This window comes from Salmo salar, chromosome 10 (assembly GCF_965601325.2).
Source record: "Salmo salar chromosome 10, fSalSal1, whole genome shotgun sequence".
Lineage (NCBI taxonomy): Eukaryota > Metazoa > Chordata > Actinopteri > Salmoniformes > Salmonidae > Salmo > Salmo salar.
The window spans coordinates 87496583-87524441 of NC_138300.1; the positions used below are offsets into that span (position 1 = coordinate 87496583).

Genomic DNA, 27859 nt, shown 5'->3' on the forward strand with positions numbered 1-27859 from the left:
AGCACAAAAAAGTGTACCATATGGGTTAACTTGGTTGAGTTTCCGGAGACAGATCTGATTTAGTCAACCTCACTAAACGGCATACAGGTTTCATCACAGATTATAATTTTTTTAATTAATTTATAATGAATGTGTACATTACCCAATATCACAACCTGAACATCCTTGCCATCATAGTGGGAGAAAAACAAACACTAGTACACCACAGAGTACATGTAATACTGTATCAGTCTTATGACAATGTAATTACTAGGTTTTAAACAGGATTTAGTTAGTTAAAAAGAGGTGTATTTTCAGGGGTACCTATTTGTAATTAATGTGTACTTATATAGTACATTACCCATATTAACAGCCTGGCCCTCATTTTAAAGCTTCTGGAAGCGCCATTCAAGTGGGAGGATAAACACACTAGTTACTAGTACACCACAGAGTACATGTAGTATCTGCCTAAATACAATGTAATTACTCGGTGTTACACATGATTTAGATAGTTCAAATTAAGTGCATCCCGAGGGTTACTTACTTGTAATTATTGTATACCTACAGTGCCTTCAGAAAGCATTCACACACCTTGACTTTTTTCCACATTTTGTTGTGTTACAGACTGAACTTAAAATTGATAAAATCTCGATTTTGTGTCACTGTTCTACACACAATAGCCTGTAATGTCAAAGTGGAATAATGTTTTTAGAAATTAATAAAAAATTATTAAACATGAAAAGCAGAAATATCTTGAGTCAATAACTATCCAGCATCTTTGCTATGGCAAGCCTAAGTAAATCCAGGAGTAAAAATGTGCTTAACAACTCATATAATAAGTTGAATCTCACTCTTTGTGCAATAATAGTGTCACTTTCTGACCAGTAAAAGGGTCATTTGTTATTGTAGTTTGGTCAGAACGTGGCAGGGGGGTATTTGTTTTATGTGGTTCGGGGTGTGTGTTCATGTAGAGGGGTGTTTGGTTTGAGTATTCCGGGGGTTTTGGGTTATGTTCTATGTGTCGTATTCTAGGTTCTATCTATGTTGTGTATTTCTTTGTGTTGGCCTGGTATGGCTCTCAATCAGGAAGAGCTGTACATCGTTGTTGCTGATTGAGAGTCATACTTAGGTAGCCTGTTTTCACCTGTCCCTTTGTGGGAAGTTGTATTCGTGCACTGCTATGTTTAGCCTGCAGAACTGTTAGCTGTCGTTAGTTTTTTTTCGTTTTGTTGTTTTTGTGTGGTGTTCGTAATAAAATAAATATGAGCATTCACGTACCCGCTGCATTTTGGTCCACTTCCTACGACGACCGTTACAAATAGTGTTTAACATGATTTTGAATGACTACCTCATCCCTGTACCCCACAGATAAAATTATCTGTAAGGTCCCTCAATTGTGCAGTGAATTTCAAACACAGATTCAACCACAAAGACCAGGGAGGATTTTCAATGCCTCGCAAAGAAGCGCACCTATTCGTAGATGGGTAAAAAAAATAAATCTGACATTGAATGTCCCTTTGAGTATGGTGACGTTATTAATTACCCTTTGGATGGTGTATCAATGCACCCAGTCACTACAAAGATACAGGCATTCTTCCGAGTTCAGTTGCCTGAAAGGAAGGAAACCACTCAGGATTTCACCATGCGGTCAATGGTGACTTTAAAACAGTTACAGAGTTTAATGGCTGTGATAGGAGAAAATTGAGGGTGGATCAACAACATTGTAGTTAGTCCACAATATATTTTACATTACATTTTAGTCATTTAGTAGACGCTCTTATCCAGAGCGACTTACAGTAGTGAATGCATACATTTCATACATAAAAAAAAAAAATGTTTACGTACTGGTCCCCCGTGGGAATCGAACCCACAACCCTGGCGTTGCAAACACCATGCTCTACCAACTGAGCCACACATGACCATCCATGCCAATACTTACCTAAATGACAGAGCGAAACGAAGGAAGCTTGTATAAAATAAAAATATTCCAAAACATGCATCCTGCTTGCAATAAGGCACTAAAGTTAACCTGCAACAACAAAAAATGATAAATTAACTTAATGTCCTGAATACAAAGAGTTTTTGGGGCAAATCCAATGCAACACATCACTGCGTACCATTCATCATATTTTCAACCATGGGGGTGGCTGCATTATGTGTAGGTAATCCTTTCTAACGTGGCTTTTTTTAAAGATATCACGTAGTAGAACTGCAAAAGTGTTGCTCTCCACTTTCTGGAGGACTGAGTTTTGAAATCAGTGGATTTAGCTAAGGAAATTGAGAAAATTCTGGTGTTTGATTGCAGATATGCAGACGGAGTTGAAAAGATAACATACAGAAGGGCAACCATGACATCCATGACAGAGAGGGAGAAGCGTCCATCCATGTATACGGGTAAGAGAGTCTAGCTAGCTACATTTTCAGATATTACATGTTTCTAATTTTGTCAGAAAGTCGTTTTCATTTCAAGTTAAAGTGTACTGTTAGCTAGCTAGCTAACGTTAGCTGCCTGGCTATTAGCTAATGTTACGTGTATGATCTGTGTAGTAATATTATTAATATCTCAGAGCCATTTGCATTGCTAGTTGTAGCCTAATGTTAGCTAGCTAACATTGAACCTGGTTGGTTAGCTACCTGCAGATTCATGCAGGGTAGTAACGTTATGAGTTGGGATTATGGTTAATGGTTTAGCTAGCTACATGTCTAAACAAAAGACTCCACTATGCATGTAACTATTTCAATAGAATGTTTACGATGTCACTGCAACAACTATCAATAGACGTAGCTGGTAAATTCGCACTGGCTAGCTACGCTCTGAGATTACGAACGGACAATCTGACAACGCTCTGAGTTTACGAACACCCAGAGCACACTTTGGCACTCCAAATTAAATTTACGAACACACCCGTAGTATAAACCAGCCTTTAGTCTTGAAATCTTTGGTTGTTTTGTGCATAGCCTCACATGTGAAGAGATGGGTGGGGCTAAAGCTTAAAATGGTGTGAATGATGCTGAATGGGTGTAGACAAAGAAGAGCTCTCCAGTAGGTACCAAAACATTCAAGGGCCATTTTCTCAAAAGTGAGGTTACAAGTTTATCAACTTTCAAAGCAGAATGACTTTCCCATTGTTCGTCAACTGTAGTGTATGATATACCATTTTCTAGCTCTGACTCTCTACTTTGATCCAATGTAAAAATACAATTTTAAATGTTGCTACATAAGACCGAATGAAGCTGGTAGGTCACGTATGTTTGCAAGAAGGCAATAAAGTAATACTTAAAAAAAACACAGCAAAGGAATACAGTTTTTGGCCTAAATGCAAAGCCTTGTGTTTGGGGCAAATCCAACACAACACATCACTGAGTACTGCCTCCTTATTTTCAAGCATGGTGGTGGCTGCATCATGGTATGGGTATATTTGACATTGTCAAAGACTGCAGAGTTATTCAGGATAAAAATAAACAGGATGGAGCTAAGCACAAGCAAAGTCCTAGAGGAAAACCTGCTTCAGTCTGCTTTACACCAGACTCCGGGAGAGGAATTCACCTTTCAACAGGACAATAACCGACAACACAAAGCCAAATCTACACTTGAGTTGCTTACCAAGAACACAGTGCATGTTCCTGAGTGGCCACATTACAGCTTTTACTTAAATCTGCTTGGAAATCTATTGAAATCCTTGGAAATTGCTGTCTAGTCATGATCCCCAACACCTTGACAGAGCTTGAAAATGTTTGAAAACAATAATAGGCTAATATTGCACAATACAGGTGTGCAAAGAGACTTATCCAAGAAAAGTCACTGCTGTAATCGCTGCCAAAGGTAGAAACACATGTATTTACTTAGAGGGTGAATACGTGTCTAATCAAGGTACTGCATAGTAGTGTTTTATTTATTTTTTCACTTTGACACTACAGAGTATCTTGAGTAGATCTTGACAAAAATGAAAATGAAATCCAATTTAATCCCATTTTGTAACGCAACAACGTGAAAAAAATTCAAAGGGGTGTAGATTTTCTATAGCCACTATACTTACTTACTACTCATTATTAAGTGAAAATACCTGCAAAGGATAAGCTTCTACTTTAGTCAACTTTATTGCAAAATATAAAAATACCTTATATTTCTTACAGAATAATAAGGATTTTTATTTTTGGATTCATAATTAGATTAATTAGATTAAACAAACAAATAGGGATACTCAATAACACAAAATAACTATTTTAGTGGTGACTCAAAACTGCATCCTATAAATATGGTGAGTAACCTAGCTAGCTAGGTAATTCAGAGAACATATGATTGTCTTTTTCTCCGCTTTTTACATTACAAGTAACAATTGAATTCGATAACGTTTGTGTTTTCATTTGTTTCTTTCTTATAAGCATTTGCCCGTCCTGGAGTCTGAGACTTTCTGGGAATCTGTGGTAGCAAAGGCTCTACAATTAGCCTAATATTACTAGCTAGCTAGCCTCTGCCAAGTCTCCAACAACCGGATGTTCCAGTTTTCAGGGGAATTTTGGACGTTAACAAGGCAACCCTCAATCTTAACTGCTCCACATTCACTGGATTGGTTGAACAGTGCAGAAAAAAACCTCCTTCTAGTCAAGAACGGTATGTAGGGGATCTAGTTTCAGGCACTTCTTTTACGCCTGCTACGTTAGGTTACTAGCTACCCATAATCAGACACAGTAAATAAACCTTTCTCCAATATCCCTGCTATCATAATTAACATGAGTTCTGTCATTTAGTGTTTAGGCCTAAAGATAGGCCGGGTTACCTATTTGTTGTATTATCCAGCTAGCATTATACTAATAATGGTGCTTGCTAACACTAATAAGCTAGCCAGTGTTTACATTGAAAAGGAACATTATCAGCTAGTTTTTGGTATTCTGCTGGAGGATTTTGCATAGGCAGCTGGCTAGTTAGCTAACATTAGCAAGCTATCGTTAGAATTACATTTGAAATCAAACAAAAAGCTTGACACCCCATGTACTGTCTATTTTTAGTTGAATAATGGATTAATTTGAAACAATAGATGTTGATTACTTTTCACAAATGCTATATAGGCCTGAATAATTTATTAAATATAATTACCTTGATAAAATATGAGTTCATTTGCTCTGTTAAACCTTACCATTGCAATGAAAATAGCAACAAAATAGTTAACCTATTTAGTTTTAAAGTGGTAATCCCTAAACAGTCATTCTCACGATAGCACATTGGTAATAGTCAGCGACAAATATCAAAGCTAAGCAGTCTGGGTTCGGTAAAAGCCTTGATGTGAGACCAAAGGGATAGCTGTAGATAGATCAACAGTCCTGTAGGAGGTGCTGCCTGGACAATTTTTTTCTTATAGCAGATATAACGTTGAAGATCTGACGATGTTTCAAAAGTACAAATTCAACATATATAGAAAAATTGGGTAACATGATGGCATAATTCTGTGGTTGAAATTTCACCCTCAAAACAACAGTTTACGTTGATGACTTTTTGCTAATCCAATGTATTTTACGTGTAGATTCCACATCACAATAAATTGACAAATGAAATTGAAACAACATTGATTCAACCACTTTGTGCCCAGTGGGCTCTGTATCCTGTGTGAGAAAGACTTCTTCAGCATTCACTTCCATGTTCTACAGTAAGCAGCACTGGCAGAATAGGAAAAGTCAAAGTGCAGAATAACAAACCCATGGAAATCAACTGTAAGAGTGGGAAAGACAGCAGAATCTAACCTGAGTTAGGTATTAGCACCAGAGAGATCTGAATGTGGTAACATGACGTTGACCTCAGGTGAACTTACCGTACTACTGCTCTCCACCACCATGACCAATTCCCTCAGTGTCAATTTAGTGACTGGAGTGTATTACGGTCATTCCACGAAATGAGTGTCTTTGCGTCCCTTTGATATTTAAGTGGAAATTGTGCACCAATATTGAATTTTAAAAGCATATTAAATTAAATGAAGTGCCCTTTAATATCGAACACATGGAGAATGAAATAAATGTAAAGTACCAAAAATTAAGCATTTTCACTTGTCCCTCTGTGCAGATTTTAACCCACTTAACCCCAAAATGTATCCAAGTTTTCCCCGTCATTGTAAAGCCCTCGTTATTATGTTGCTTTGACAAAGCCTTTTCTGAAGATTATTATTTATTTAATGTGATTAGTGATTAATTTACGTCTGTAAATTAGTGGAACGACCCATTAGTAAAGTCTGTGTATGTGTGTCTATGAGGACTGAGGAGTCTGTATTCTGTCTGTGATCTACACTCCCAGACCTAATGAGCAGCAGCCTGTCACTCAGGGTGGCTGACAAAAGGCTTTTGAGAGATAGAACAAGGGGTTTTCTAAAATCAACATAAAAAATAAATCATGTAAGACTACAAGTCCCAAAAAATGACTGTGCAGTGCAGTCTAGACAAGACGAGAGCAAGAGCAATCAATAGCAATCACACAGAACATTGTCAGAGGATGTGTAAGAAATAAATTGAAGTGCTCTGTTCAATCTGGATCGCTGAAGCGTTACAGATTGCGTAATAGAAATGTAAAGGTACTTTCCAATTGAGCCGACATGTGCAGCGTTTAGCGTGAATGCAGTCTAAAATGGCAACTTCTGCGATACGGCTTGAATAGAAGGATGTGTTTTAGAATGTGTTCATAGATAAGGCTAAACAAATAATAATAATAATAATAATTGTAAATAATAATCATTTGGTGGGTGAATACAGTATATTTGTCCTATTTGATGTGTGAATTGGACATGTGCTTTTTGCATATCTCAACTCTCCCTGAGACACACTCAGAGAGTGGGGTCATGGCCAGGATCTGCCATTATCAACGGCGACCCTGGAGCAATTAGGGTTAAGTGCCTTGCTCAAGGACACTTTGACAAATTTTTCACCTTCTCGGCTCGGGGAATCGAACTGGCCCAATACTCTAACCACTAGGCTAGCAGCCAGACACAACCAATGAGTTGTCTCAGGCAATCACAGAGTATCCCTCCCCCCCACACACAGCTACCTACACATCATCTGTGGGATGCCTGCTTTCATCAAGTACTATACATGTGGTCTCTATGTAAATGAGCTCTGTCATGTAGGTGTCCATGTGTGAAGGAGTATGAATAAGTAATAGTAGGATGTCTGTGAGAAGCCTTGGGTCTCCGTTTTGCTGTCAAAAACAGTTGGTAAACACACTTAAAAGCCCTGTAGGGGCTCTTACAAGCAATAAAACTTAATGTGATGGGAATTACAGTAACGGCTTTATTAAATTAGTGCAAAAGACAGACATAACTCACTCAAAATGTCACATTTTTCTTGCTTTATCGTGACTCATGGGGTCTTCCACACAAACCCACACACACCATTTTTTTTTACGAGTGCAAAAAAAATGAACCACCAATTCACTAGCCTTCCTTGACCTCTTTGTGTGACTCAGGGGGAGGCGGTACTAGTGGCAGAGAAACAAAACCATGTAACACAAGGCAGACAGATTGCTAATCAGCAAAGCAATTCAAGACTCCAGATTAAAATTAATCACAGATTCTCAAAAAACTGGAGATGTACATTAAAAATAGTAAAACACATCGATAGCATTAGAAATAGTGCCTAAAGTCCACAAAAATGTTTCTCTTTTTTCTGTGGGGGTAATTGAAGAACCGGCAGTCCAAATACATAAGTTAATTAATATATTTGTACAATGGTAAAAAATAAAATATATATAGTGTACTTTTTTGTAAGTTTCACACCGTTACTATAAAGATATATTGTTTTCCACTCCATGACAACTAATGCAATAGAAACAGAACGAATCAAAAAAGACTCCAGAAACTTCTGACTTGAGAAGGCTTATGGCTACCACCTTGCCCTAACCACAACCACTGCAGACAAAAACAGTTTTTTTTTTCTCTCATTACAGTAGGAAACAAGATCAAATACACTCATCTGTGACGAGAAAATAAAGTAATACATCAAAAAGTCAATGCTGTTCCCCATCCAGTATCCAGTAGCTCAGACTATGCAGTGTTTCCTTGCCCAGCGAAAGAGTCCATTCAGGCGGTGGTGTCCGTGACAACAGAACCCACAGAGATGGACGGAGGAGACGGGCGGGCGAGGGGTGGGAGAAGGATGGGCGAGGGAGAAGACGAGGGGCAAGGACAACTGTTCAGGGGAGGGGGAACAAAGCTAGAGGCGGTAGTGGACGGAGAGAGGGGTGGGGAAGAGGTGAAGGGGGGTAACTAAAAGCTGGTGGGGAACAGGGGGCTGGGTAAGATAATGTGGGGAAACCCAAGAAGCTTAATACCACAGAGGGCCAGTCTGAATTGTGTTTTTGTGTAATTGTTTGCTAGTTGTTTTAGTTATGGTGAGAGGTCTTCTCTCCTTAGGCTTGATGGCGTAGGTGAGATATGTTGTTTCTCTTCAGTGTTGCAAGTAGACTACAGTAGGTTTCATCACAATTTACAGGCCTGGTAAGAAAAGAGAGAATAGTGGATAGAAAGTGAAAAAGCAGAAGAGAGAATGACAGGGAGAGGAAGAGAAAGATAAACAGATAGTCAAGGGCATCGTCAACACAGATCAGTTGCAATCAATTACACAAGACAGGTGATAGGTATCCTACATTAAACATTCAGGATGGAGAGGACAGAGAAGATCGAAATATACTCCCTTGGTACAGATTTAGACAGAATAAAGAGACTCAATTATTGGTCTGTGTATAATGGCCATGGAAACATTTGAGAGCTTGACAATGACATGTGCTCCTCTGTCACGCCCTGCTGAATGGAACATGTATTTATAGTGGTTACAGTGCATTCGGAAACTATTCAGACCCCTTGACTTTTTCTACATTTTGTTACAATACAGCCATATTCTAAAATGCATGAAAAAATATCCTTAGCAATCTACACACAATAACCCATAATGACAAAGTGAAAACAGTTTTTTGAAATCTTTGCAAATGTGTAAAAAAGAAAAAACAGAAATACCTTATTTAGATAAGTTTTCAGACCCTTTGCTATGAGACTCGAAATTGAGCTCAAGCGCATCCTGTTTCCATTGATCATCCTTGAGATGTTTCTACAACTTGATTGGAGTCCACCTGTGGTAAATTCAATTGATTGGACATGATTTGGAAACGCACACACCTGTCTATATAAGGTCCCACAGTAGACAGTGCATGTCAGACCAAAAACCAAGCCATGAGGTTGAAGGAATTGTCCGTAGAGCTCTGAGACAGGACTGTGTCGAGGCACAGATCTGGGGAAGTGTGCCAACATAATTTTTTTTTGCAGAATTGAAGGTCCCGAAGAACACAGTGGCCTCCATCATTCTTTAATGGAAGAAGTTTGGAACCACCAAGACTATTCATAGAGCTGGCCACCCAGCCAAACTGAGCAATCCGGGGAGAAGGGCCTTGGTCAGGGAGGTGGCCAAGAACCCAATGGTCACTCTGACAGAGCTCCAGAGTTCCTCTGTGGAGATAGGAAAACCTTCCAGAAGGACAACCATCTCTGCAGCACCACCAATCAGGCCTTTATGTTAGTGGCCAGACAGAGCCACTCCCGAGTAAAAGGCAAATGACAGCCCACTTGGAGTTTTTCAAAAGGCACCTAAAGGACTCTCAGATAATGAAAAACAAGATTCTCTGGTCTGATGAAACCAAGATGGAACTTTTTAGCCTGAATGTCAAGCATCATGTCTGAAGGAAACCTGGCACCATCCCTAGGGTGAAGCATGGTGGTGGCAGCATCATGCTGTGGGGTTGTTTTTCCACTTGAACCCGATCGAACATCTCTGGAGAGACCTGAAAATACCTGTGCAGCGACGCTCCCCATCCAACCTGACAGAGCTTGGGAGGATCTTCAGAGAAGAATGTAGCGTCATACCGAAGAAGACTCGTGGCTGCAATGGCTGCCAAAGGTGCCTCAACAAAAGGTCTGAATACGTATGTAAATGTGATATTGCAGTTATTTTTTTTTATTTGCACAAATATCTAAAAACTGTTTTTGCTTTGTCATTATGGGGTATTGTATGTAGATTGGTGATGGAAAAAGCTATTTAATCCATTTTTGGAATAAGGCTGTAACGTAACAAAATGTGGAAAAAGTCGAGGAGTCTGAATACTTTGCGGATGCACTGTATGTATCACACAAGTCCCAAGACATGCAGAAAAAACACACATGAATTGCAGTCTGGTGCCTTTATATGTACACAGAGTAATTTATAACAAGTTACATATAAGTAGGGTAATAAATATATATATCTTATAGTGAAATAAATCAGATTGATGCACAGACTTTGGGTACATTTCGTGCTGCTAGCTAAACCTTTCTTCACACAGACACGTGTTCTACACACCCAGCGTTATGAAATGTGAGTTGTTATCGATCCAGCTGTCTGTCTCCCTCTGCCATCTCCCATTCCTCTGTTCTGTCACTGTGGGCTCTACTCAGAACTCCGTCTCTGTCTTTCTCTCTCCATTATGACATGTAGCCGCTGTATGAGTATGGTTGTTTTTCAGCCGTGTCTGGACAGTTAGGACAGCCCCTCAGGACCATGGGACTGATCCTGCCTGAGCTTGTGTAGGAGTGTGTCGTTCCTGTTGCTAGTGGAGACAGGCACTCTCTCTGCTGCAGAGCAGCTGTGCTGTTGCTCAAGGTCTGTATGCTACACAGATTCTGCTATGTGAATGGGGAGGCATTGTAGCGGCTATTTCTTTAGCCCATAGAAAAGGCATTTTATATCTGATATACAGAAAGAGATGAGATTGCCCATCTATACATGGAGAGTTAAGTTCATGATGTGCTCAAGGGTCCAGTTTTCTTTAACAAACTAAATGTCAAAATATTTTCCTTCACTGCTGATCGACAAGTAAAATGCATGCAGTACAAAATAGTTTAAAGGAGATATGTAAATGAAAATGATTCCACCACTCTTACTTTCCTTGATAAATTGGGTATACACAGTTAGATTCAAATCAAATCAAATTGTATTAGTCACATGGTTGAATACAACAGTGAAATGCTTACTTACGAGCCCCTAAACAACAATGCAGTTTAAAAAAATATATATAAAAAAAAGTATGAATAAGAAATAAAAGTAACAAGTAATTAAAGAGCAACAGTAAAATAGCAACAGCGATATACAGGGGGGTACCGGCACAGAGTCAATGCGAGGGGGCACCGGCCAGTCGAGTTATCAAAGCGACCATACATAGATGATAACAACAGACAGTAGCAGTGGTGTAAAAGGGGGGGGGGGCAATGGAAATAGTCTGGGTAGCCATTTTATTAGATGTTCAGGAGTCTCAATGATTTGTATTCAGCTCCCTTTTACCTTTGTGCGTGTGTGTGTGTGTGTGTGTGTGTGTTTTCCATCTGTCTTTGCTCCTCTCTCTTCTCCACTGTGTCCTCAAAATATGTTTAGAGAGTGGTTTTGAGAAATGTGAACTGTAATTTTGTGAGACATTCTGAAATGAATTGGCCCTTAGACATCCCAAAATTTTGAAACGATCGAAGCGGGCCTGATTTGATGGGGGATATATCTAATGGGAGGAACTATAGATTTTTTTATTTTCACAATTGTTTTTCACTGGGCCTCTTTTCTACTGTGTTGGTCTAAGTGATTCTGAAAAGGAACTATAAGTTGAATAACACTCTGGAGCACAGCGAAGACACTCATGCTTCAGAGATGTGTTTTGCGAATGTAATGAGACTCTGGGAACCTTTATCCATGCGTGCAGGCCTTGAAACATACCAATTCTTTCCCCTCTGGCTAAAAACTCACGGCCTGAAAAATGAAAATAAACAGCTAAATCAATTCACCTCAGCTCTCACATGGAGGCAATAAAGTCAGGCACGGAGCGGATAAGAGAGACCCTTACCCCCACCAATCTGAGTGAAAATGGGAAGGGAAATGTGACCAGCACACCTGCTCTACCTGGAGAGTCTGAGATGTGGAGGGAATGATGGAGAGAGAAAGAAAGAGGGAGAGAGAGAGAGAGAGAGAGAAAGAGACGGAAAGAAGGATAGGAGGCAGAGAGAGAGAGAGAGCGGGATAGAGGGAGACAGAGGGCTGTTTGATCTAATCAACATCACCTTAATTGGGTGAAAGTGCTACTGGCAGAAGTCAGCTGGAGTTGGGGCAAACATAATAACTCACACGCTGCCCTCGTAAAATCCAGTCCAGAATAATTACCATCCTCCCTGCCTGCCTGTGGATCTACCCTTCTTTCTCTCCTCCATCTTCATCTCATTCTCAATGTCAATATGTCAGGAGACACGTCTCACAGCATACAGTGAGCCATATCCAATATCTGCTCCATTTGTAAAGAGAAGGAGGAGTGTAAAGTTTGCCCTTTGAAAGTCTAATCATATAGCAACAACCCTCACTGTCACTCTCTGCTTCCCATTATGACTTTAAAGAAAGTAGTTCTGACAACTAGAACAACTAGAAACATTTGCGTTTTATAGTATGAAAAAAAGATATGTGCTGTTCAAATTATCCTTTGCCAAACCGACATGGCACCGACAGACATGGCAGCTCTGCTTCCAGTTCCTAAGCAACTCTGCAGTATTTAGTTTTTTTGTGTGTTATTTCTTACATTATTAGCCCATAATGTTTTTTGTGTTCTTACGTACAGCTGGAAATAACTTTTGGATATCAGAGCAGCGGTAACTCACCAGCATTATGACCATGATACTTTGTTCGTACCCCTCAGGGCAATTGAATTTATCCAAGAGGCTGCCGGCAGAGAAGAGGTATTCGGAAAGGACTTCTAGTCCGACTCAGGAGGCGTGCACACCATCCACTGCTTCCGAGTATATTACTCGCTAATGTTCAGTCTCTGGACAATAAAGTAGACGAGCTCAGGGCGAGGATCTCCTTCTAGAGAGACATCAGGGACTGTAACATACTCTGTTTCACAGAATCATGGCTCTCTCGGGATGTACTGTCCCCGTCCATACAGCCATCTGGGTTCTCAGTACATCGCGCAGACAGGAATAAAGAACTCTCCGGGAAGAAGAAAGGCGGAGGTGTATGTTTCATGATTAATGACTCATGATGTGATTGTGATAACACACAGAAACTCAAGTCCTTTTCTTCACCTGACATAGAATACCTCACAATCAAATGCCAACCGTATTACCTCCCAAGATAATTATCTTCGGTTATAGTCACAGCCGTTTATATTCCCCCTCAAGCAAATACCACGATGGCACTCAAGGAACTACATTGGACTTTATGCAAACTGGAAACCACATATCCTGAGGCCACATTTATTGCAGCTGGGGATTTTAACAAAGCAAATTTGAGGAAAACACTACCAAAGTTCTATCAACACATTGACTGTAGTACTCGCTCTGGAAAAACACTAGACCACTGCTACTCCGCCTTTTTGAGATGCCTACAAGGCCCTCTCCGCCCTCCCTTCGGCAAATCAGATCACAACATTTTGATCGTCCCTTCCTAAGCTCAAACAGGAAGTACCGTGCTAAGGTCTATTCAACACTGGTCTGACCAATCGGAATCCATGCTTCAGGATTGTTTTGATCACGTGGACTGGGATATGTCCCAGGTAACCTCTCAGAATAACATTGACGTATACACCGACACGGTGACTGAGTTCATCAGGAAGTGTATAGAGGATGTTGTTCCATGGTGACTATTAAAACCTACCCAAACCAGAAACCGTGGATAGATCGCTGCATTTGTGCAAAACTGAAAGCGCAAACCACCGCATTTAACCATGGCAAGGTGACTGGAATACAAACAGTGTAGTTATTCCCTCCTTAAGGCAATCAAACAGGCAAAACGTCAGTACAGAGACAAAGTGGAGTCGCAATTCAACGGCTCAGACACGAGACAATCATGGATTACAAAGGGAAAACCAGCCACGTCGCGGACACCGAAGTCTTGCTTCCGGACAAGCTAAACACCTTCTTCGCCCGCTTTGAGGATAACACAGTGCCACCAACACGGCCCGCTCCAAAGGACTGTGGCCGGCGTGATGAAGACATTTAAGTGTGTTAACCCCTCGTAAGGTTGCCAGCCCAAACGGCATCCCCAGCCGCATCCTCAGAGCATGCACAGACCAGCTGGCTGGAGTGTTTACGGACATATTCAATCTCTCCCAATCCCATTCTGCTGTACCCACTTGCTTCAAGATGTCCACCTTTGTTCCTGTACCCAAGAAAGCAAAGGTAACTGAACTAAATTACTATTGCCCCGAACCATTCACTTCTGTCATCATGAAGTGCTTTGAGATGCTACTTAAGGATCATATCACCTCTACCTTACCTGACACCCTAGACCCACTTCAATTTGCTTACCACCTTCCAACCAAGACGGCATCCCTAGCCGTGTCCTCAGAGCATGCGCAGACCAGCTGGCTGGAGTGTTTACCAACATATTCAATCTCTCCCTATCCCAGTCTGCTGTCCCTACTTGCTTCAAGATGTCCACTATTGTTCCTGTACCGAAGAGAGCAAAGGTAACTGAACTAAATGACTTTTGCCCCGTAGCACTCACTTCTGTCATCATGAACTGCTTTGAGAGACTTGTTAAGGATCACATCACCTCCACCTTACGACACCCTAGACCGACTTAAATTTGCTTACCGCCCCAATAGATCCACAGACGATGCAATCGCCATTGCACTGCACACTGCCCTATCCCATATTGACAAGAGGAATACCTACATAAGAATGCTGTTCATTGACTATAGCTCAACCTTCAGCGCCATAGTACCCTCCAAGCTCATCATTAAGCTCGGGGCCCTGGGTCTGAACCTCGCCCTGTGGTACTGGGTCCTGAACTTCCTGACAGGCCGCCCCCAGGTGGTGAAGGTAGGAAACAACACACTGATTGCTGATTTGATGAAATATCTCAAAGTGTCAAGTGCCACAATTCAGTAAAACTGTCGTGACTAGGCTAGACACAGTATTAAACATGACATTGGCAAACAAAGATTATAGTATTTTTAATTGGAGGGGAAGAGGGTTTATCAACCAGGTAATGTCATTCCTATTAAATCAAAACAAAGGGATTAAAAGAGGAATAATTAAAATTACCAAGGAGGAGGCGGATCCCATTTCTCCTCCTCCTAAATAACCTGCTCCTGTTACCGAGTGGATTAGAGCAGGGAAAGTGGCTGTCTGGGCTGAAAAGGGGATTTAAACATCACTGTGTGTGTGTGTGTGTGTGTGTGTGTGTGTGTGTGTGTGTGTGTGTGTGTGTGTGTGTGTGTGTGTGTGTGTGTGTGTGTGTGTGTGTGTGTGTGTGTGTGTGTGTGTGTGTGTGTGTGTGTGTGTGTGTGTGTGTGTGTGTGTGTGTGTGTGTGTGTGTGTGTGTGTGTGTGTGTGTGTGTGTGTGTGTGTGTACTCATCAGGGAGGGTGGATGCACGTTGGCTGACTGAGGCAGGCTATCTGCCTGGGTTTATTTCCCTATTTGTGGATTAATTGCCATTTCTTTCTCTGAGATTCGGCAGCAGCCCTTTATCAAATCTCCAACAGCTTATAAAATCCCACAGTGCTCACCTGAGCATCTGAGAACAACAGTAACAACAACACACCCACACAGGGAATAAATGTAAAATATGCCTTAAAGAGCCTCATCAACATTTTAGCCTTTAACTGATAGCTGATAACAGGCTCATCATTGTGAATGTGTCCCAATGCGGCCAACATTATACTGTAACTAGTACACAGCCCAGGATATATGTTAGAAAGCAGAACAGGCAGTGATGGGCTGTGGGCGTAGGGGAGATTGCAGGATGGTGACTGAGCCTTGAGACAGCCCAATGGGAGTAGGAGAGGAAATGTCAACTGGTTTAATACTGCAGCTGCTCGTTCACCCATGCCTTTCACTTTATCACCTCCACTCACATGTGTTTCCCTTATAAGCTAAATACATAAAAACAAAATTATCTTAAAAGGCCAGTGGTGCCCACAGCGCTCATGTGAAAAAACAACTCTATTTACTGTTTTTACATGCTGCTGTCCATCCAGCAGCTCCTACAGCCCTAACATCACATGATGCTAGACTTCCATTTCAGACCTGCCAGAACCTGCTGGAGAAAGATAGTACCAGTCCCTTCAGGATTCTGCAGCATTCTTTTGTGATAGTTGCGGGCCAAAATGCTTGATTTTGTTGTGACAATTTTTACATTTTGCATGGCAAGTTGCAATGATTTTGTCTGATTTATCACAAAAATGTGGTGGAAAGTTTGTTGACGTGTTGCTTGATTGAACCATTTTATGCAATAAAAGTAAGGTGATTGGTTACATTTGAGCACCCCCTTTTTGTAGTGCGGTGATCGGACAGTTATACACAGTAATATTGCAATGATTTGACAGTTTTATGCAGTAATAGGGCGGTTATTGGCCAAATTCGCAAGCCATAATATTCAGGGAATTGTTGATTTAGTAAAAAACTCTGCAATCGCAGAATCACAAAATACTGGAGGGACTGTAATACAAACAAACTCTGTCAGTCAGTCAGGCCATTCACTGACAGTGAGACAGGGGGCACTGTGGTCATCTCTGTCAAACTGGCAAATTGGTTTTACAATCTAAATGAGAGAATTTCCTCAACAAATTAGCTATCCTACATGTATTAGTACTCTTACTAACGATGGCCATTATTGTGTTTGCCTGCAAACAGTAAGCACCATCCAGATCATTTAATCCACCACACACAAACAAACAAAACAATACACACACGCTACATCTGTATGTTGCTTGACATGAAATCCACCCTGTCCAATTAGGCTCTGTTAACAGAGGTACAGCAGCAGAACTCAAGGTGGGATTTGAGGCCTCATGAGTTACAGGTATGTGTGAAAGTCCTGCTACACTCATCGCACGGTAGAGGCTCACATCAACAGGGACTGACTGGACCCATAAGCTCCAGGATTCAGCCAGGGACCTAGCTGCTTAGGTCAAAAGAGTGGAATATTTGTGTATGCTTAACACTGGCTCTGTCCCAGAGGCTTGCATACATTATTTAAGGGTCTGTAAAAGTAACCCCGGCTGAGTTCTTTATCCTCGAAAAGTAGGGAAGGAGCAGGAGGGTACATGCGGATATGGATTTTTCTGTTGTGCTGGGCTGGGCAGAGAGACAGTCACTTTGGCGCTTGCTGCCCACTGAAGAAGATTGATTATTTATTTTTTTAAACCTTTATTTAACAAGCCAAGTCAGTTAAGAACAAATTCTTATTTACAACGACGGCCTACCCCGGCCAAACCTGGACAACGCTGGGCCAGTTGTGCGCCGCCCTATGGGACTCCCAATCACGGCCGGATGTAATGCAGCCTGGATTTGAACCAGATACTGCAGGGGCACAGTGAGATGCAGGTTCTTAGACTACTGCGCCACTCGGGAGGCTTGGGCAATGTGTTCTCTGAGCATGTGCTGACCAACTGGCAGGTGTCTTCACTGACATTTTCAACCTCCCCCTGTCTGAGTCTGTAATACCAACATGTTTCAAGCAGACCACCATAGTCCCTGTGCCCAAGAACACTAAGGTAACCTGCCTAAATGACTACCGACCCGTAGCACTCACGTCTGTAGCCATGAAATGCTTTGAAAGGTCATGGCTCACATCAACACCATTATCCCATAAACATTAGACCCACTCCAATTTGCATACCGCCCCAACAGATCCACAGATGATGCAATCTCTATTGCACTCCACGCTGCCCTTTCCCACCTGGACAAAAGGAACACCTATGTGAGAATGCTATTCATTGACTCCAGCTCAGCGTTCAACACCATAGTTCCCTCAAAGCTCTGGGACTAAACACCTCCCTCTGCAACTGGATCCTAGACTTCCTGACGGGCCACCCCCAGGTGGTGAGGGTGGCTAACAACACATCCGCTACGCTGATCCTCAAAACGGGGAGCCCCTCAGGGGTGCGTGCTTAGTCCCCTCCTGTACTCCCTGTTCACCCATGACTGCATGGCCAAGCACAACTCCAACACCATCATTACGTTTGCTGATGACACAACAGTGGTAGGCCTGATCACCAACAATGATAAGACAGTCTATAGGGAGGAGGTCAGAGACCTGGCCGTGTGGTGCAAGGACAACAACCTCTCCCTTATCGTGATCAATACAAAGGAGATGATTGTGGACTACAGGAAAAGGAGGACTGACACACCCCCATTCTCATCGACGGGGCTGTAGTGGAGCAGGTTGTAGTGTAGCAAGTTCCTTGGCGTCCACATCACCAACAAACTAACATGGTCCAAGCACACCAAGACAGTCGTGAAGTGGGCACGACAAAACCTATCCCCCCTCAGGAGACTGAAAAGATGTGGCATGGGTCCTCAGATCCTCAAAAGGTTTTACAGCTACACCATCGAGAGCATTCTGATGGATTGAATCACTGCCTGGTATGGCAACTGCTCCGCCTTCGACCGCAAGGCACAGTACATCTCCTGGGCTAAGCTTCCTGCCATCCAGGACCTCTATACCAGGCAGTGTGCAAGGAAGGCCCTAAAAATTGTCAAAGACTCCAGCCACCCTAGTCATAGACTATTCTCTCACTTCCGCACGGCAAGCGGTACCAGAGCGCCAAGTCTAGGTCCAAGAGGCTTCTAAACAGCTTCTACCACCAAGACATAAGACTCCTGAACAGCTAATCAAATGGCTACCCAGACTATTTGTACCCCCCCTCCCCATCCACCCTACGCTGCTGCTACTCTCTGTTATTATCTATGCATAGCCACTTTAATAACCCTACCTCCATGTACATAATTAGCTCAATTACCTCGACACCGGTGCCCCCGCACATAGACACACTGACTCTGAACCGGTGCCCCCTGTATATAGCCCCGCTATTGTTATTTACTGCTGCTCCTTAATTATTTGTTTTTCTTATCTCTTACTTTTTGTTGTTGGTATTTTCTTAAAACTGCATTGTTAGTTAAGGGCTTGTAAGTAAGCATTTTACTGTAAAGTCTACACCTGTTATATATGTGACAAATAACATTTTAATTTGATTTGATTTGATATGAAATCATGACAACCTGGCTGCAGAGCATGCAACTGTCCACAGAAATGTGATTCAAATGTTTGCCTAATCTTCCACTGTTATTAGGTCTAGGCTTCTGTACATTGTAGGTAGTTTCTATACATTGCTAATAATAGCCTATGGAAATAGCCTACTTTACACATTGTTTATCTCATAAGCTTTGCTAAGCTGTAAGTTTTCTTTTGACTTCCCATTAGATTTTTCCATATTGGTTTTGTTTGCTCGATGTCAATTCTTGTCGCCTTTAAAATCTGTCATTCAAAATAAAACTGTGATAGAGAATCACCTATAGACTCTGACTTTCAGAATTGTTCCCATTTGAAAGCTGCAACTAGGACATTAAACACTTATTTAGAATAGCCTATTTGGGAAATATTCTTAATAACTTTAACTTTTCTTAATGCTATTGATGGGCTATTTTAATTAGTAGGATTTGGCTTTGGCCGTTTGGTTCGGAACAGCAAGGAGGAGGGATGCGTGCATCATTGTCTCACACGATGAAGTCAGGGAGGGGAGTGTTTATCTGTTTCCGTCTGTTAGTACGTTGGTGCGTTTATCACACGTGATATCTCAAAACAGCACTGGCCCGATTTTGACAAAACCTGGGTGAATGATGCGTCTTGCCATAGAGATCCGGAATTTACTAAATTACACTGATTGGCCAGATGGGGTCACTATAACAACAGAATGAAAATGCTAACTTTGAAAGGTCACGCCCCTCATCCCATTTGACCTTAAGTCATGGAATTCGGGTCATAGGTCCCTCTCCTCACAACCCATAAGGTCCACCATGACAGATTTTCCGCCATTTAGAATTTTGTGAAAAATGCTACTCTTCTGGCACTGAATGACTGATCTGCACGAAACTATATATGTGGCATCTATGGACAATGGTCTCTCAACGCAATATTTTCCAGACTAGTACCTAAAACAACATGGCCACTATTGACCAATAAACATTCATGTGGGTGTGGCTTGTCACATAAATGCATATAAAATCAGTCAAGGATATTTGTATTGTAACAAAAATGTGTACACATATTGCAAACAGTGTGAAGACTTAATATATGCAAGAACATTCATATTGACCACACGGTGGTGCTACAACGGGCACGTTTATATCTTTTGAACTGTTTGAACTGAAATTTGACATATCTCAGACACCACTGGCCCTGCATCATTCGTGGGGAACGACATGTTTACTGTTGCCTTCTTTCTTTTAGACTAAGCTTTGCTCAGCTGTAAGATTTGTTCAAACTACTAGTTAGATTTTTCTATATTGCTATTGTTTGTTATAACTATCTCATTATTACCTTAGGCTTGTCATGTTTTTAGGTTATTCAGAAACAACTTAAAACTTTCGGAGAACTCTGTTAAATAAATGAATTGTTTGATCATGAAGTAGCGGGGCGGGAGGAGGCGGGAGAAAGCCAGCATGCATAAAAACAGAAGTTATGTTCATATCAAATGAAGAGAAAAGAGAAAATGTGGATGGCTGTCAAAATTAGATGGCTGTCAATCATCTTCGATATCTGTTACTATCGTAATATTGCCCAACCATATGATGGAGCAGCATCTCTCCTTAGGTTGAGTGCAGTCCTCTCTGGTGGACTTACAGCAAGCTCCACCACCCATACAGTGTTTCACACCTTTCCTTCCCATACATAGAGCCTGCTATAGAAGGCCTGCAGGGAGATGCAGTGTAAATGTCAAACCTACAGAAAGTACATGTGTGTGAATGTGTTCAGAAATTGTGTCTTTACAGTGTGTGGGTGAAGGCACATAAACGTACGTACCACAGGGGGGTGGTGAGGGGAGGTAACAATAGTAACAAACACATGTGTTTGAAACCATTCCATAAATTCCATTCCAGGGATTATTATGAGCCCGTCCTCCCAACCTGCCTGTGGCACGTACAGTATGGAAGGAGAGAGTGTGGGTGTTAGACAGCATGCACGTACAGTATGGAAGGGAGAGAGTGTGGGTGTTAGACAGCATGCACGTACAGTATGGAAGGGAGAGAGTGTGGGTGTTAGACAGCATGCACGTACAGTATGGAAGGGAGAGAGTGTGGGTGTTAGACAGCATGCACGTACAGTATGGAAGGGAGAGAGTGTGGGTGTTAGACAGCATGCACGTACAGTATGGAAGGGAGATAGTGTGGGTGTTAGACAGCATGCACGTACAGTATGGAAGGGAGATAGTGTGGGTGTTAGACAGACTTTTCTGTCACTTGCCTTGAGCTCTTTCCATTTTTTCACTGTCTTTCTGCTGAGGGGTCAGAGTTCAGCCTGGTGATAAGGGAATTGAAATCACAGTATCTTTCCCCTCGACTTCTCTCACTATCTGGCTCCACGACAAGAGTGATCAGTCTCCTCTATCTGTGCCTGAGTGGTAGAGCCTGGGTCTGGCTGATGTGGCCTGACAGAAGTCATCTCTCTCTGTGTATCGCCGTACCGACTCTGATACAGAAGGGACCTCTATGGCCCAGCTCTCTTCTCACCAGCTCCCACTGGAGACACAGACAAAGATGACCTCTCTCCATATATCACTACCTGTCTCTCCATGCTGCAGAGCTCAGCTTAATAATATGCTGCAGTGCCTGCTGTTGATGCTATACTGCGACTCCATATAACACACCCCATTCAGCTATGGTTTTGGCCAATGAAACAACATGCTTTAGTTGGTTAATGAATGCCGAGGTCTATCAGTACAGTATGGTGGCAAGCTCTGCATGCCACCCAATTAACATTAACTGGGCTCATCCACATACTGGCTGTTTCCACATTGGCCACGGATAACAAAGCATCTAACACATAGACCACCGAGAGAGAGAGAGAGAGAGAGAGAGAGAGAGAGAGAGAGAGAGAGAGAGAGAGAGAGAGAGAGAGAGAGAGAGAGAGAGAGAGAGAGAGAGAGAGAGAGAGAGAGAGAGAGAGAGAGAGAGAGAGAGAGAGAGAGAGAGAGAGAGAGAGAGAGAGAGAGAGAGAGAGAGAGAGAGAGAGAGAGAGAGAGAGAGAGAGAGAGAGAGAGAGAGAGAGAGAGAGAGAGAGAGAGAGAGAGAGAGAGAGAGAGAGAGAGAGAGAGAGAGAGAGAGAGAGAGAGAGAGAGAGAGAGAGAGAGAGAGAGAGAGAGAGAGAGAGAGAGAGAGAGAGAGAGAGAGAGAGAGAGAGAGAGAGAAGGCTTATCATGAATAATCATCTCTGGGATGCATCAGGTTGAATGTCTAGATCCCTCCTCAGGTCCACTGAGTGAACCCAGTCAGTTCAGTTATCTGGTCTATTGTCAGAGCCCTGTCTGTATGCCCCTGGCCTCACAGCTGGCCTTAGAGAGGCAGAGAGAGGGGGAGAGAGAGGGAGCGAGGAGAAAGTAGTGAGACAGAAAAGAGGGCAGATGGAGAGATACATACCCAAAGGGAGAGTGATGGATGGAGGAACGAGGTGAGATAGAGAGATATGGAGAGAAAATTAGGAGATGAGGAAAAGAGATTGTGATTGTAAGTCAGGGATGCCTGGAGATTGAGAGATAAAGATAGAGAGAGAGTGAATGAATGAGTGATAGAGAAGGAGAAAAACTGAGAGAGAAGGGCAATGGAAGCGGGTGAGCGAATAGAGAGAGAGAGTGATGAGAGAGAGAGAGGGACTGATGAGGGAGAGAGTTAGTGGCTGCTTGGTATGATCAGGCCTGCAGGCATCTTTTGCTCAACACTCTCAATGGCTCCATTGTGCGTTGAATTACAGATGGGACATCCTCCTCCCTTTCTCCCTCCTCCCTCCCTCCATTCTCTGGCTCCCCTCCTGCCGAACACTGCCGTGGGCACGGAACTCAGCCATAAAACCAGCCCAGCCCACAATCCCCCTCTGAACCCAAGATAGGCATCTATTTAACAGTTGAAAGTTATTTTATTCCTCCAGAAGACTGGCTGTTAGAAGTGCACCATTATGCCTCCCATTCTCATTGGAGGAGTAAATTATTCATGTATCACCAATGGTATAAATGAGATATACAGTGTGAGCTCCCAACAGGAGTCCCTGGGAAGCTCCTGGCTGTAGCGGGGGATGCTAGATTAACGGTGGGGGAGACACAGACACACCAACAAAAACGGAAGAGACGCTGGGAACAGGTCTAAAAGTCGCTGTAAAGATGCCTGAGATTAAATGAGCGCATATTCTGCCCAAGGCATGTCGATATTAGCAGCAGCAGCAGCAGCAGTTTTACCACCATCAACAAGCACAGATACCATTAATGTTTAAGGCAGAGGAATGTGGAGTCTGGATAGAACTGTACATCTGCGGTGTAAATGTTTTAGAACATTATGGATGAGATTGTGTCTGTTATATACTGTATCACTCCTGGCTGGGAAACTAGCACCACTATCATCATGCGTAGGGGTGTTCGTTAAGTCTCCATTTAGTGTGCTGCAGACCAATGAAAAAGTATGTGGTCATGGGCCCCCCGAGTGGTGCAGCGGGCCAAGGCACTGCATCGCAGTGCATGAGGCGTCACTACAGACCCGGATTCAATCCCAGGCTGTGTCACAACAGGCCGTTACCTGGAGTCCCATAGGACGGCACACAGTGTTGTCTGGGTTAGGGGAGGGTTTGGGCGTGGGGGCTTACTTGGCTCATCGCGCTCTAGCAACTCCTTATGGCAGGCCGGGCCAGGCTGACTTCAGTCGTCAGTTGAGCGGTGTTTCCTCCGACACATTGGTAAGGCTTGCTTCCAGGTTAAGTGGCCGGATGTTAAGAAGGGTGGTTTAGCGTGTCATGTTTCAGAGGACACATGACTCGACCTTCGCCTTCCTGAGTCGGTTGAGGAGTTGCATCGATGAGACTGGATCACAATTTGATATCATGAAAAAGGGGGTAAAAATACAGATAAAAAATAAGTATGAGGTCATCTAAATTCATTTAATATACTTTTAACTAAATGGTTTCCCCAATCGTCTGTGATTCCAGCTAGCTACTGTTCATATGGATGTCACAGTGACATGCCAATTAGCTAACGTTACTGCACCCCCGTTAGCAAGACGACAAGGCAAGCCGGTGTAAATGACCAGTGCACCGTTGTGCTTGCCGACGTGGGATGCTTCCCACTGGGCAGCTGTATCACTGTGTCGCCAGTAGTAGCTAGTAACGTGGACAATTTTTTCCCTCCCAGGATTTTATTGTCCCACAACGGTGCACTGATGTCCCGCAACAGTGTGGGAAATAGCTAGTGTAGTCAATATCAGGGGATGACAATCACAGCAAGCACATGCATACAATGCATACAAAACATACAAGCAACAGTACACTAATCATCAGTACTTTCATCAAAAATAAACAATTGTCCGTTTTATTAACTGAAACTGTACAATTATTTTGTATGTAAAACTAACAGTAATATCCGACAACGACTCTGACTCATCATCTGGCTACAAAACCTAAGTCCAAATTATTGTGGTAGTTTAATGGTAAACTCGTCCATAGCTGTATACCACATAGTCACAACCGACTAGAGATACTGTATACTCACAGAATAGGGAGAGCAGGACTAGAGATACTGTATACTCACAGAATAGGGAGAGCAGGACTAGAGATACTGTATACTCACAGAATAGGGAGAGCAGGACTAGAGATACTTTATACTCACAGAACAGGGAGAGCAGGACTAGAGATACTGTATACTCACAGAATAGGGAGAGCAGGACTAGAGCCAGCAGCATCATCAGGTTGGAGCGTACAGAGCCAGCACTGCTGCAGTCCATTCTGTTCTTCTTACAGGTGCACACTTGGACCTTGATCTCAGTGCTGTTGGAGAGTGGAGGCAGGCCAGAGTCTGTCACCACCAGGGGTAACTGGTAGTTGGCCCTCTTCATACTCTGTAGCAGCATGATCTGGGCATGTGTGTCTGAAATAGAGACCATGCAATGAGGTTAACTGACAAGATAATTATGTTTATATACTTACATGCTGGAGCATGTGCCACACTGTACAATCATGACAGTTAATTAAACAGACAAATTAATAGAGATGCATCAACAGCACACATGCACGCAGCAGGGATGGGGTCAATTTCAGTAATTGAAAAAATGGTATCTCACACACACATACACACACACACACACACACACCACACACACACACACACACACACACACACACACACACACACACACACACACACACACACACACACACACACACACACACACACACACACACACACGCACACACAAATACAAACACAAACACAAACAAACACAGACCAGACTAACAGAAGTAAACACACATAGGTCATGGCCAGGATCATTCTAGCTAGAATGCTGTATATCCATTTCTCGTCAACCTGTCTCTTTGTGCTCCCTATCTATCCCAGTAGAGTTGATTGAAGAGCATTTCCCCCTGTCACCCACATGCAATGCTTTTGCACAGGCTTTAGCCTCTGTCAGTCAGTCCTTCAATCAGAGGAGCAGCAGGTCCAGCAAACATGATGCAAATCCTGAACCAATGTCTGTGTTCCATGTCTGCCACTCCTCTCCTCCACAGCCCTGCTATCCCACTGAGGCCACCCATAGAAACTGACATTATGGAGACATATAGTAGAGAACAGTAGGCCTACATGGGCTGGTACTGCTAAAATGTACTGTGAGTGCCTGTATCAGTCTAGGGGGTGTACTGTAGGTTACAGTCTGAACTCACTGTTGACCCTGGAGACCTTCCACGTCTTCTCCAGCCCTGGCTGCTTCCCCAGCTCGATCTTAAAGGGCCCAGCGTTGGGGTGGATGTCCCTGTCCCTTCCCCCCACGATCACCACACTGTCCTTGGTGTCTTCACACACCCGTACCACAGATGGGTGCACGTAGGGAGCATTGTCATTGTAGTCCTCCAGGTGGATGACCAGAGTGCCAGTACCAGAGGCTGGGCGACTACCTGTGAGGAGGACACAATACCCACCTGTTAGAAAAACATCAACAACACAGCTCTCTCTGTTACAAACACGAGGCACTGTTCTGAGAACTGTATCTATACACATTTCTCTGATGGCTTGGGACATTTCCATTTCAGATTGACCAAGTATCAGTTTCTTTCCACTTCAATCCAGGGTTGATTCAGGTGGCTCCAAGGTCTCCAGATACTAGCTATGTGATAAACGTCTCTCTTTCCTTTGACTCTGAGCTTCAATCAACTTAATAGAGAACTGTACAAAACAAACTGTGTGTCATTTCCAGATCAAAGGAACATGAATCACTTGGATCATGGTTGAGAGAGATGTGGCTTGGCAGAGCAGGTCCCTGTGTTGTGTAGATGAGATTACTCTTTATTGAATGACGCAGAGAGACAGCACGATTGCGTGCGGTATGAGTCAGGCATGGCTGTGCTGTATGAGTCAGGCATGGCTGTGCGGTATGAGTCAGGCATGGCTGTGCGGTATGAGTCAGGCATGGCTGTGCGGTATGAGCCAGGCATGGCTGTGCGGTATGAGTCAGGCATGGCTGTGCGGTATGAGTCAGGCATGGCTGTGCTGTATGAGTCAGGCATGGCTGTGCGGTATGAGTCAGGCATGGCTGTGCGGTATGAGTCAGGCATGGCTGTGCGGTATGAGTCAGGCATGGCTGTGCTGTATGAGTCAGGCATGACTGTGCTGTATGATTCAGGCATGACCGTGCTGTATGAGTCAGGCATGACTGTGCTGTATGAGTCAGGCATGGCTGTGCTGTATGAGTCAGGCATGACTGTGCTGTATGAGTCAGGCATGGCCGTGCGGTATGAGTCAGGCATGGCCGTGCTGTATGAGTCAGGCATGGCCGTGCTGTATGAGTCAGGCATGACCGTGCTGTATGAGTCAGGCATGGCTGTGCTGTATGAGTCAGGCATGGCCGTGCGGTATGAGTCCGGCATGGCCGTGCGGTATGAGTCAGGCATGACCGTGCTGTATGAGTCAGGCATGGCCGTGCGGTATGAGTCAGGCATGGCCGTGCTGTATGAGTCAGGCATGGCCGTGCTGTATAGCCTTCCCTGTAGCTCAGTTGGTAGAGCATGGTGTTTGCAACGCCAGGGTTGTGGGTTTGATTCCCACGGGGGGCCAGCAAAAAAAAATGTATGAAATGTATGCATTCACTACTGTAAGTCGCTCTGGATAAGAGCGTCTGCTAAATGACTTAAATGTAAAATGTAAATGTCTGTATGAGTCAGGCATGACCGTGCTGTATGAGTCAGGCATGACCGTGCTGTATGATCCAGGCATGACCGTGCTGTATGAGTCAGGCATGACCGTGCTGTATGAGTCAGGCATGACCGTGCTGTATGATCCAGGCATGACCGTGCTGTATGAGTCAGGCATGACCGTGCTGTATGAGTCAGGCATGGCCGTGCTGTATGAGTCAGGCATGACTGTGCTGTATGAGTCAGGCATGGCTGTGCTGTATGAGTCAGGCATGGCTGTGCGGTATGAGTCAGACATGACTGTGCTGTATGAGTCAGGCATGGCTGTGCTGTATGAGTCAGGCATGGCTGTGCGGTATGAGTCAGTCATGGCTGTGCTGTATGAGTCAGGCATGGCTGTGCTGTATGAGTCAGGCATGGCTGTGTGGTATTTTATCTGCCTCACAAAATGACACCATATTCTCATATAGTGCACTGCTGTTGTACTAGGGCTCGATATAGAGAATAGGGTGTCATTTGGGGTGCAAGCTTTCTGTTGCTTAGAGATTAGAGGGGATTGAAAAGCAGCTTCATTCAAAATAGCCCTGGAGGTCACTGGCAATTACCCACACATGGCAAAATCAGCAATTAGAGAATCATCTCACCACAATGCGCTTTCCAGGAACCTGGAAGAGTTTGAGTGGAGGGGAGGT

At 43.3% G+C, this 27859-nt stretch overlaps 1 protein-coding gene across 1 annotated transcript in view; it reads right to left on the minus strand.

Annotated features, from left to right (window-relative positions):
• Window positions 1-7225: 7225 nt before the first annotated feature.
• The window catches only part of cdh13 (cadherin 13, H-cadherin (heart)), a 515993-nt gene continuing 495359 nt past the window's right edge, over window positions 7226-27859 (minus strand). The window contains exons 12-14 of the mRNA XM_045688176.2: window positions 25704-25934; window positions 24694-24912; window positions 7226-8447 (exon numbers count right to left, since the gene is read on the minus strand). Of these exons, the coding sequence (XP_045544132.1) occupies window positions 8440-8447; window positions 24694-24912; window positions 25704-25934 (458 nt within the window). The 3' untranslated portion in view covers window positions 7226-8439. The remainder of the gene's footprint in view (window positions 8448-24693; window positions 24913-25703; window positions 25935-27859) is intronic.